Genomic DNA, 11431 nt, shown 5'->3' on the forward strand with positions numbered 1-11431 from the left:
ACGAATGTATAGGGTTATGCTTTACCGTTTCGCTAAAGTGCTTCGGGTGATGTCGGAAAAGCCGACGACGATTAGGCACATAGAATATGGTTCGACAAAACCAATCAAGGTCATCAATATCAAACAACTACCCTAGGATGTTCAATAACTCATATTTTCAAGACATATTAGCGACAAATAACGCTGCCCTATTAACACCGTACGTGTGCTATGTGACGTTCCAATATATCTCTAATGCTCGGGGGTCCGTTCTGTAATTAGCTTCAGTGGAATTTCAGTAAGAGTCATTTTACACGACAGCTGTATATACCATGGCCCATTCCATGGTACGCATGCCATGGCATCAGGCGTGTGAAATTTTATATATTTTTTATGTGACTGAGTAATGGAAATAAGAAATAAGGTCAGTTTTTTATATTTTCAATTATAATTAGGTTTTATTTCAATTATAATTAGAGTTTATTACGGAACGCACCAACATATGATATGTGGAATGCACACCGGAAGTGTTATCCTGCTATTCCTAGTTTTGTTGTGTTTTGTGTTCTATGTTCTATTTGTAATATGTATTCGTGCTCTGTTAGATTTTGTATTCAATTTTATTAAACATTTTATGTATGAAATGGAATTCGATATTTCATATTTAACTAGCAGTAGATTACGCCCAAGATTGACTTCTGCTGAAAAAGAGGAACAAGCAGTAAGTTTTTTCCTAATTTGCAACAGTAGCAGGAGGTATGTACCTCAAAAAATTATTCAGATAGCCAGTTAGCCTAAAAAATATATTGGCGGGAATTCATACATCTGTTTATAATCAATTTTTGTTGGTACATATTTAAAAAATAAGGTATCGTAGAGAGAATTAAATTAGTATTTGTCTTAATCACTTTTAACATATAGGTATTTCTCTAATCTATGACTTAACACGTTGACTGCGACATAATATCAATGTACTTTGTCCATGACTGCGATACATATCTTCGGGGATATGTAACAAAACTTCTTCTGTGTGCGGTACATATCCCTGGGGATATGTATTTTTTTTACAGTTGACCTCTATAAAATTAAAAATAACACAATTATTGCTATAAACTTGCATGTATCTGAAACTATATATCCTGGGATACTAATGTTTTCATTCGCAAAGAGTTTTGAAAAGAAAAAAATAGAAAAATCATTATTTCTAACTACAAAACTAAAAATACAGATTCTGCAACTTTCACAAGATACAGTAAAAATGTGATTATTGAGATTCGCATATTTTTTATAATGATTACATACCCCCCGAGGTATGTACCGCAGTCAATGTGTTAACTATTGAACTAAAAATTTGCGTACGTGTCTTAAGCCTAGATTTTATTCAAAGGAACTACCTTAATATAGATAAACCCAAATAAATTAATTACAACTTGCAATTAATAGTTCAATTGCAATTAGTTTTACCTCCAATAAATTAATTGCAATTATTTTCTTAATCAATTAATAAATTGATTGAAAATTTAATTGTTTAATGCCCAACACTGCTGAGCTTCTTGATAGTTATCATATGGATTCTCGGTTTGCAAATTTTACTTTTTTTTCATCAATCCCCATATTATCTGTTTCATACGCCTTTTATATTATTTTTCAGTTATTACTTTTCCATTGTATCTTGGATGTTCATTCATGTTTACGGTATACGATACGCGCTAAGCACAGTTGACAGTTGATCACTACGCCATACTGATGTGCAATGTTGTCAGATTTCACCCATAGATTTACAAGCTCTTAATGACACTTTTATTCAAATAAAAAGTTAATTGCTGTGCATTAATCACGAAAAATATATGCGAGCTAACATGTGTTGTATAAATTTCATTCGCATATATTATATTTAGTTCGCTGAAATTAGTTTATGTAAGGTTGGTACTTCAATGAAACTCCCGCATATAAGCATAAGCTTCCCTCCCACGCTGCCTGCCCGTCAAAAAAGATCTATCGAACCTCCTTAAAATAATGAAAACTTGCTTTCGAATTTTTTTTTACCATCGACTTTGAAATTTAGATGTGACGCATGTGCAGTGATACAGGTAACACTGTAATGTGTGTGACCATAGCGAACGTAATAATCTATCTTTGTCATAAGCATAAGAGTTGTCCAGGATTTCTGTACCATTAGTGTGACAATAGTGAACATAATTTTTTATCTTTTTTGTGCCAATATCATAGGAGCTAAATAAAATTCAAAGATTTTTGCACTTACCTGAACATCACAGGAAAAAAAAAATTCAAAAACAAATTGTTTTAGTGTTGTTTAAAACTGACAATTAAAAAATTAAAATTGTTATAACTTTTTTATTAAAAATTTAAGAAAACCTATTTCCCTGAAAAAAAAAATTATATTTTAAGAGTAGATTGAAAAAAACTAGAAATATTCATATCTCATATCATCCCTTAACGTCTAACCTCCNTTTTTTAAAAATCAGTATAAAAGTAATGTTAACAACCTATGTCAAATATAGGGTGGTACGGGGCTAATTTTCTAAAATACATGTAACTAAGTTTTAAGGGTGGTTAATATGTGGGGTGGCTTCTGATGATGGGGAAGTGTTGTTTTCGTCTACAGAAGCCAGAATATAGGTGGTAAAATCATTTTAAGTACGATTAAACGTGATATTATGGGTTTTCATTTTCGTTCAAACGAACGTTCGGAACTTCAGGTACATCCTTTGCACCTCTAATTGTATCGAATATTGAATGTATTTAAATGGATTTAAGTTGATTTATTTGTTAGCTATTGACTTATTTTTATTTGTAACTAATCTGTAAACATTTTTAAAACATTAGCCTTTTAAATGTTTCTAGAAGAGAACTGAACTCGAGAAACAACAACTGCAAGCTGATTTTGAGAATCGACCATTCATACAATTTAATGGAAATTTAAAATATCACGCAGATTTAATAGACTGTGCATTAATATGTGACAATTTATTGTAAGTAATATTTATATTTTGTTTATATATTTGACCATTCTATAACAGTAAATTGATATTTTTTAGAGAAGCGGCAAACAAATCCAAAGATGTTATGGTTCTTGGTTTTGACATGGAATGGCCTTTCAGTTTCAAAACTGGGTCAGGTAGGACAGCTGTTATTCAGATAAGTCCTGATTTAAATGTCTGTTATATTTTGCATGTTAGCCAGTTAAAGAACTTACCCAGAAGCCTAAATGAGCTTCTCATTCATCCGAACATAAGATTAGCTGGAAATAATGTTAAAAAGTAAGTTAAAAATTTACTTCTCTTATCTAGAAAAATAATATAATAGAAACTGCAACAAATGCACATAAATTTCTTTTACAATTAATGATTATCTTTTTTTAGTGATGTTCGGAAATTAGCTAGAGACTATGTAGGATTTGATTCTGATAGACTCATAGAAAATTGCATCGATATAGGGGTATTTGCCAATTCTGTCCTTCCTGTCACCCAGAGGTGGAGTTTAGAGAAACTAGTTGATTATGTCGTAAGACATTATTTTACACCAATTAAAAACTTTCTATTTCTAATTTATTTTTAGCTTCAAATGAGAATCGATAAAAATAAAAAAGTGAGAATGAGCAAATGGCATAAATTTCCATTGTCTGTTGACCAACAAAAATATGCTGCTATCGATGCATACGTGAGTATTTAATTTTTTGCTAAATATAATCTATAGTAAGCATCATTCACAATGAGATGGTATAATAGACCATTTTATACCTGGCCGCATTAGTGATGGGAGAACTTGAAAATCTAGTACTACCCGATTCTTAAAAGTACTCGCTGTTATCGGATATCGGCTGAAAGTACTCGAATACTTTTAATTCTCGATAGTTAGCAAATATTATGGAGTGTGGGAAATATTTGAATGAATTTTTATGTACTGATTTAGCATATCGAATGAATTTGAATATCTTTAGTTCTCGTTGGTTATCAAATAGCACTCTCTTGAACAAACGGACGATTTGTAAACAGAAAGAATATAAATATACCGCCACGATTATAATGTTCTTTATTCAACGTTTAATCTTCCGTCCGGCACTCAGTTCTCGATTCTCAGTACTCAGATAATCACTTGATTCTTAAAAGTAACCGAGAACCAAGTACTTGATTCTTAAACATACTATTGTGCTCATCACTTGCATAATAAACTTTTCATAATATGTATAAGAAAATCAAATGTTGATATAAAAATTATTAAAAATATTGAAAATTGAAACTTATATTTTAAAGTTGGCAATTGATTGGAGTACTTTATTGAAATATAGGGACAATGACTTTAATAACATATAAGTAGAGGTGCCCTCTGACGAGTTAGGTATTAGTCTGAAAATTATAATTGAAAATCTTTGCACTAATGCACTTATTGTTAGGTACCTTTGCAACTAAATCAAGATACAAACTGTAAATAATTATTTATACAATTTATTATAGCAAATTAGTTTATATTTTATCTGAAATTTTTTTTTATATTTGTCAAATAAATTTAATTTTAGGCATCCTTACTACTGTATCTAACTTTGAAGGAAAAGAAGCTATATAGTACAGCAACAAGATAATAAAGTGTAATAAATTGGAAAAATATCTAATGAAGATTGAATATTGCTTTTTATTGTATTGCACAGGTTTATTATTGTTATACATTACAGTAACTAAAACTTAATTTTTAACTTTATATCATGTACTCATATAATTTTACAAATAATTTTTTCACGTTTTTTTTGACAGATTATCTTTATTGTGCCGATATTATTTTTATTATTGATAATAAAGTATTGTATTACGACTATATCTAAAGACAAAGTTTTTTCAATTACTAAGGGAATACTGAAACTTAAATAAAAGTTTTCTTAAATATCACACACAAGGAATTTATGGAAAATATGGTCTGAGATTATAAACTAAGAGCAGGATAGGAAAATTTTCCTAATCATTTTAGGCACCGTGTCTATGACTTAAATACTACAATCTAAAAGAAAACATTTGAACACTATGCCGTCAATTCTCCGTGGCACATGAGTTGTCAGCGGAAAATCAAACTTTCCAATTTTGGGCCGGGTAAATTAATTAACTAGAAATTGACAGCATTTCGACCCAAGACAGATATTAGAAAAATAAGATATAAAAACCTTATGCCGTACAAAAATAAAAAAATATAGAAAACTGCACGGCATGCCTGATTTTAAATAAAGATATGTATTTTAAAGTTATATTTTACCATGCCGTACAAATGCACTGGCTCTAAGAGCTTTTACCCTGACGCAAATTTTCTCATTTCAACCTCTATTCCAAAAAATTATTGAGAAATGTACGGCATCGATTTCAGAGTTTTACTGGTACTCTAAAGTAATGAAAAATATGTGCCGTACAAAATATTAGGCTAAAAAAAATATATTACATAATTGTGAGTGCTCTGAAGTTAACGCCATTTTTTTTGGATAAAAATCATTATTTCCTGAATGGCACAAAAGTGCCGTACAAAATGATTGGCACCAGAAAAAAACAATTGGCCGTGAATAAAAAAAATTGTTTATCATATTTGCAATTTGGAAAATCCATTTGACAGCTACTATGGTACTATGTATTTTAAATTTTATTACTGTTTTAAATTATTCAAGGTTTAATATTAACAAAATTGTGGATGCTGTCTATTTTTAATTTCAGGATTTTCCATAATTAGTAGGATTTTCCAAGGCAAAAAATTTATTTATAGAAAATTATTTTATAAAATAATGAAATGAAAAGTTAATTAAATCTTGTTGATCTCTTTTTTATTTTGTTTTTGTTGATTTTAATACATATGAAAACTTAATCTTCGTCCTCGTCCTCATCTCCACTTTCGAGTTCACTTCTGAAATCTTTATCGTGATCACCATAGCAACCTTTACAGAATGCACCATTTTCATGTTTGATTAATAATTTTTTTTAAATAAATTGTTTTTCAAAGAAAATTATGATAAAAATTATTATTTTTAAAATTTTATGTTATTCTACGACAATTTTATTTTATTTGTTGTATTGGATTCAAAATATATACGGCATAATTGAAAAATAAAAAATAAATGGCAAAACAAACAAATTGAACTGTAGATGTGCGTACACATATTAAAAACTTTTGCACGATATTTATACGGCAATATTTTTTTAATAGTTAATTTTTAATGAATTTGAAAAGGGCACAACTTTTCTCTAAAATATCCACTCCTTGAGCGAAAAATTCATTTCCCTACTGTGACCTCATGTGCCATAAACATTGTACGGTACAATGACTTGAGGTATAGTTTTATATAGCGCTTTCTAAATTTTTTAATTTTAGGGTGCCTCTAATAATTTTCCTTATTCTACGTAAAAGGTAAGGGTTGAGTAAGGGTTAAAAGCCCTTAAAGCCAGTGCATTGGTACAGCACAGTAAAATATAACTTTCAAATATATATCATTATTTAAAATCAGGCACGCCGTACAGTTTTCTATAATTTTTGCATTGGTGAAAATATTTGGGGAATGAAAATTTTTTATTCTTTCCAGAACCGTTATTTTTGTACGGCATAAGGTTTTTATGTCTTATTTTTCTAATATCTGTCTTGGGTCGAAATGTGTCAATTTTTATTTAATTAATTTACCCGGCCCAAAATTGGAAAGTTTGATTTTCCGCTGACAACCCATGTGCCACGAAGAATTGACGGCATAGTGCTCAAATGTTTTCTTTTGGGTTGTAGTAATTAAGTCATAGACTCTTACGGTGCCTAAAATGATTAGGAACATTTTCCTATCCGGCTCTTAGTCTATTAGATGGATAACTAAGTGTTTTTGGATTTAAAAAAAATGAGTTTTTAATCCATGACACATGTTTTGAATTCATAATACCTCTTTTAGTTTAGATATTCAATTTTCTAACAATCCGCAACAAAATCCAGAAATAGAATTTAAAATTTGATGCCAATAATTCATACTTATATGATACAAATATTCAGAAATATCCCTAATATAAATCAGCATTATTTAACTTTGGGTCCACAACTTTATTGAAAAATAACATACCTAGAGCACCGTCCAATAAAAAATATTTTATTCGGTGTGACTAGCTTGCGGTGCAGTTGACCTACTTTCATCTCCCTTCGGCATATTGAAAGGGTCGTAACCCTCCTAATTGGTCTGGAAGGAGCGTACCTGTTTGGATCAGTCTTCACCTGTGGGGCTGGGATGTTAGTCGCCTGCTCGCCAATGAGGTGATTCCAAAGTAACTCGTGTGTTTCCCTTTTAACGTTAACCACTGGGGATACCAGGGAAAGACGCGGAAATTTGCGCTCTTCCTCCATTGTATGTTTTAGCTTTGCTTCAGGTTGATGGGTCACGCTCTGATTTGTTTTTCTTTGACCTTAGACGTGCTCTGGGCACTGGCACTTGATTTTATTAATAGTTTGTATTACTTTAAACGTTTTGTGTAATGCGTTTTCATCTAAATCCTGTATATCACTGGCGGGTCTGCTATCCTAGTGTTTGAAAATCACTGTCTTTGTACCCTCTAGTGTTGGTACGTTAAGCTTTAAGTGCTTGTAAATATTGTAGTGTGAAAGCTGTGTATGTGTGCGTAGTACTTGGTTTGATAATTTTTAGGAAAATTATAAATCGAAATGCGGTTTAAAAATTCATGGGTTTTATTGATTTTCTTAATGGTAATACAGTGCAGGCAATGCGATGGTTGCAATACGAATCTAAGTGTAGGTCGAGTATTCTGGCTAAGCAACTGTGCCCTGGTTGAATAACTGCAGGAAGCCTGGGTGTGTTCGCATACTGGCTGGGTGGATTCCACTAGGTGGCCTGATGTGTGGTTTGGTTTAGTTCCAGAATTTTTTGAAAAAATACATCCTCGACGAATACGGCTCTTTCTGAGTTGTAATTTTGTCCACTTTTTAGTAAATGGGGCGAAAAGTTTTGACGCTCCTTGCATTCCTCAGAGAGATAATGGTATATGCTGTCGTCATCATCCGAAGGGACAGGGACTCTTGACAGCTATTATCTCATTGAGTCGGCTTGGTGGGTGATTTTTAGAAACATCTGAAATTTTTCAAAACATCGGTGGTTTCCATGTTGCCTCTTCGTGGTTGGAGGCATGCATTGATTGCTTGTCTGCATTACCTGAGATGTCTCTGGGACAATTTGGCGGCAATCACTATGTTTACAGAGCTTTGGAGAAATATTGGAAAGGTCGGTGCAAAATTGAGTTTATTCTTTTTATATTAGCGGAATTGCTCTATGTGTTTTATATTCCTATTTTACAGCAGGAAATGCGTTATTTGGGCTTCTTTTGTATTGCTGGGAATATCTGAAACATAGACGAATTTTAAAGTTCACTCACCCTGCATACTGCGACACTTACAGTAATCCTGCCCTTATTAAAATAGTTGTTTTACAGAAAAAAACACTCAATATTTTCTTCAATTCTCATATAAGTTTAAACATTTCTATTTTCACACCACACAAAGGTTTAAAAACGTTTAATTTTTTAGTGCATCGCTGGCATTATTACAAATGAGTCAGGATTAAATCTTGATATAAATAATGTCTTTACTTAATTTCTGCAACTACAGTTCTTTAAAAAATATATAATAAAATGACAATAAAGGTTTGAAAAAAATATTTATTTTCAGTAAACACATCACAGGATAAACTTACAAAAGTTAAGATTGTACTCAAAACAGACAAACTGTTAATAAGTTCTAAACTGCCTGTAGAAAATATGATTATACTATAAAATAAAATACTAGAGATGCACGGTATGATACAATTTTTCTGAGTACCGTTTTTTTTCATTCCCATAATCAATATTTTGTATCGGTATTACAGCTTACCATACAATACGATCTGGTACATTCCCTGACAACCTATTGGTAGTGAAGTTAACCTTAATGTTTGAGGTAGAGATCATTGATTACCGGCTACTTTCCAAGAAAAAGTGGCATACAATTTAGCAGTAAATAGCTAAAGTACGTGTGATTAGCAATTGCAGTTCAGTCAGTTGCATGAAAATATGGCTGTCGCTGTCCTTGAATGTTAGGGGCATAACTACTTTTTTAGGGTGAGTGCGGCTTAGCAACTTGGTATTCATGTCATTGATACGAAGTCAAGCAACATAGATTGCAGGTAGTATTTAGATGGGTGACCATCTGGGGATGCTCGTCTACATTTTAGTGGGCGTCTCTTGTCTGAACAGTTAGATAAGTTAGATTCCTACCCGACGACAAATTGGGGGTTCGGAAAAACTTCCAGGTTGGTGTTTAACTACAGTAACAGAAATAGGCAGACATAAAATAACCAAAAAAGCTAAAACCTTTGCTGCTTTATTGTAAAAAGACTAAAACACAGAATGTCCTCGATTGCAGTCAGACCAGAAATCTCTTGCGATTTACTTTGGTCTTATTAAAAGTAATATTTGAAAGGTTTATATTTTATATTTATTTAAAAAATTGCATACATAAGTTTTTTTAAAATCTTCGATAAAATGTCGAATTGTGAATGTACTGATACTTTTTCATCTGGTATTGCACAGAACTGGTACTTTTAAGTGAAATAATACAATACGCCAGTACCAGTACTTTTTGAAGTCGTGCATCTCTATAAAATACTAGTGACAGCCACAACTACATTACTTTCTACAATAAAATAGTAATACTCATTAAATATAGCTGAAAAAAACAAAACATTTTTTTCTAATAGTGCTTTAACTATTAATAAATAGTTCAGTTCTACATAAATAAATATCAGATGTTTCAATAAATTAACTACAAATTATTTGAAATATTTATAGAACAAAGCAAACATACAACAGAAAGTAAAAGATACTTTTTTTTATAAAACAGTGACGTATGATATTATGTGAAGCATATTTTTTTACCTATAAAAACATTACATATTCACGGGTTCACTTGTGCTAGGATTATGAGCAAGTCCCCTTATGGATAAATCGTATACAACTTCTTCTATTTTCTTCACATCATATTTTAAGGCATCAAATCGTTTCCTTAATGAGTCATTCTTTAGGTTCAGTAGCCGGAATCCTGCGTTCAATTCTGCAACAAATCTTGATATCTGCAGTGGTCTTTCATAGTCACCATAGGTTACAGAATTTACTGCATATCTTGCCTAAAAAATGTCTTAAATTTTACATGATAAATTAGCTTTATACACTTACCAATTCAGAAGCTAAATTCAGAAGTCCCATCAAGTAGTCCTCCAAATCCAGATGAATATTGGTTTTGCCGTTAACTGTGAAAATTACTAGTAAGTATATTTTTTATTACATTTTTATTTTTATTACCTCCTAATATCTGAGATGTTGTTTCTTTATCTATTAGAATCCCTTTCTCTAAGAATATAATCAAGGCAGCAAGGAAGCAAAGACGTTGTGTAGCAAAACGCCAGTGATCATTGTATCGGTAATATTGCCCAGGAGGTACAGTGCTATTAAGAGCTTCGTAACCTTTTCGCACATCATCGAAAAGTTCTCTGGCTTTAAGACATGCCCTGTGCACTAAGAAATTAAATATTAATTTTAATTTTTCTTGTAGACTTCTCACAAAATTTTATTAAAAGTCGCTATTAATGTGAAAACATTAACACCGCCTTTTAAAATATATAGTAAGGAAACATTCACTGCATGCCTTGAATAATAAATTTTTATGAAAATTTATGTAATATGAGCTCAGAAGTTTACAAGTTTTTTAAATTAATTTGTTTAGTACTTTTTTCTATATCCTGGTCATGATGAATAACTTGAAGAACAGTCGTTATTTCTCTTAATGGTTTCTCTATATCTTTCATTATTTTACGTATCTCCTACAAAAAAAGTATCTAATATCTTTTATCTAAGAATATTTAAATACATACCTCTCTGACATCTTGTTCAGAATTTATGTACTCTTGAAATGGAGAAAAAATATTTGCAATAATTGAATTATTTATATTCATTTTTTTGAATTATACAATATTTTTTATTTTATTGTTTAAAATAAAAACAAGATCTAGATCAAGATTATCACTAACCTCGATTTTCACATACAAACATTACAATACAAACGTTGAAATTTAATTTACTAAATTCACAATTTACTAATTTACCTACCATTATAATTCTTCTTCTTCTTCTTCTCCAAATGTTTCTCATTTTAGTATCCACATACTGTCGAAAACAAACAAGCGCAGTTTTTGTTCAGTTAGTAGGGAAAACTACAGTGAGAGCCACTATAGGGAAAACAAGCTATAATTTCCAATATTGTGAACGTGATTTGTGTTTCACATTCTGCTACATATGTATAAGTATTATTAATATTGTACTACTACTACTGCTACTGCTACTCCTACTACTACCACTACTACCACTACTACCACTACTACCACTACTACCACCACTACCAC

The 11431-nt window shown here is 31.2% G+C and overlaps 2 protein-coding genes across 3 annotated transcripts; one reads left to right on the plus strand and one right to left on the minus strand.

The window, feature by feature from the left end:
• The first annotated feature begins 563 nt into the window (after window positions 1–563).
• LOC108909761 (Werner Syndrome-like exonuclease) lies at window positions 564–4941 on the plus strand. Its single transcript, XM_018714172.1, has 6 exons — window positions 564–700; window positions 2845–2972; window positions 3039–3260; window positions 3363–3504; window positions 3559–3660; window positions 4517–4941. The coding sequence occupies exons 1-6, from the start codon at window positions 614–616 to the stop codon at window positions 4577–4579; spliced, it is 744 nt and encodes a 247-aa protein (XP_018569688.1). The 5' UTR covers window positions 564–613; the 3' UTR covers window positions 4580–4941.
• Window positions 4942–7656: 2715 nt separating this feature from the next.
• Window positions 7657–11134, minus strand: LOC108909773 (translin). 2 transcript variants are annotated; one of them, XM_018714195.1, is made up of 6 exons: window positions 10904–11134; window positions 10759–10852; window positions 10335–10547; window positions 10209–10282; window positions 9912–10159; window positions 7657–8342 (listed from the first exon to the last, which is right to left on the minus strand). In XM_018714195.1, the coding sequence occupies exons 1-5, from the start codon at window positions 10982–10984 to the stop codon at window positions 9923–9925; spliced, it is 699 nt and encodes a 232-aa protein (XP_018569711.1). In that variant the 5' UTR covers window positions 10985–11134; the 3' UTR covers window positions 7657–8342; window positions 9912–9922. The 2 variants fall into 2 exon arrangements, with proteins under 2 accessions (XP_018569711.1, XP_018569710.1); XM_018714194.2 differs by lacking the exon at window positions 7657–8342 and having other exon boundaries at window positions 8640–10159.
• Window positions 11135–11431: the final 297 nt, after the last annotated feature.

The sequence above is a fragment of the Anoplophora glabripennis genome, unplaced genomic scaffold (genome assembly GCF_000390285.2).
Source record: "Anoplophora glabripennis isolate ALB-LARVAE unplaced genomic scaffold, Agla_2.0 scaffold492, whole genome shotgun sequence".
Taxonomy (NCBI): Eukaryota; Metazoa; Arthropoda; class Insecta; order Coleoptera; family Cerambycidae; genus Anoplophora; species Anoplophora glabripennis.

What these genes read in the sequence shown, in the direction of transcription:
- LOC108909773 (XM_018714195.1), bottom strand. Translation starts at nt 10,984, where the DNA reads ATGAATATAAATAATTCAATTATTGCAAATATTTTTTCTCCATTTCAA. An exon ending in CTGAACAAGATGTCAGAGAG is followed by an intron (nt 10,853 to 10,903) that starts GTATGTATTTAA and finishes CTTTTTTTGTAG; the next exon opens with GAGATACGTAAAATAATGAA. An exon ending in TGAATTTAGCTTCTGAATTG is followed by an intron (nt 10,160 to 10,208) that starts GTAAGTGTATAA and finishes GACATTTTTTAG; the next exon opens with GCAAGATATGCAGTAAATTC.
- LOC108909761 (XM_018714172.1), top strand. Translation starts at nt 614, where the DNA reads ATGTATGAAATGGAATTCGATATTTCATATTTAACTAGCAGTAGATTA. An exon ending in CTGAAAAAGAGGAACAAGCA is followed by an intron (nt 701 to 2,844) that starts GTAAGTTTTTTC and finishes AAATGTTTCTAG; the next exon opens with AAGAGAACTGAACTCGAGAA. An exon ending in AGAAACTAGTTGATTATGTC is followed by an intron (nt 3,505 to 3,558) that starts GTAAGACATTAT and finishes ATTTATTTTTAG; the next exon opens with CTTCAAATGAGAATCGATAA.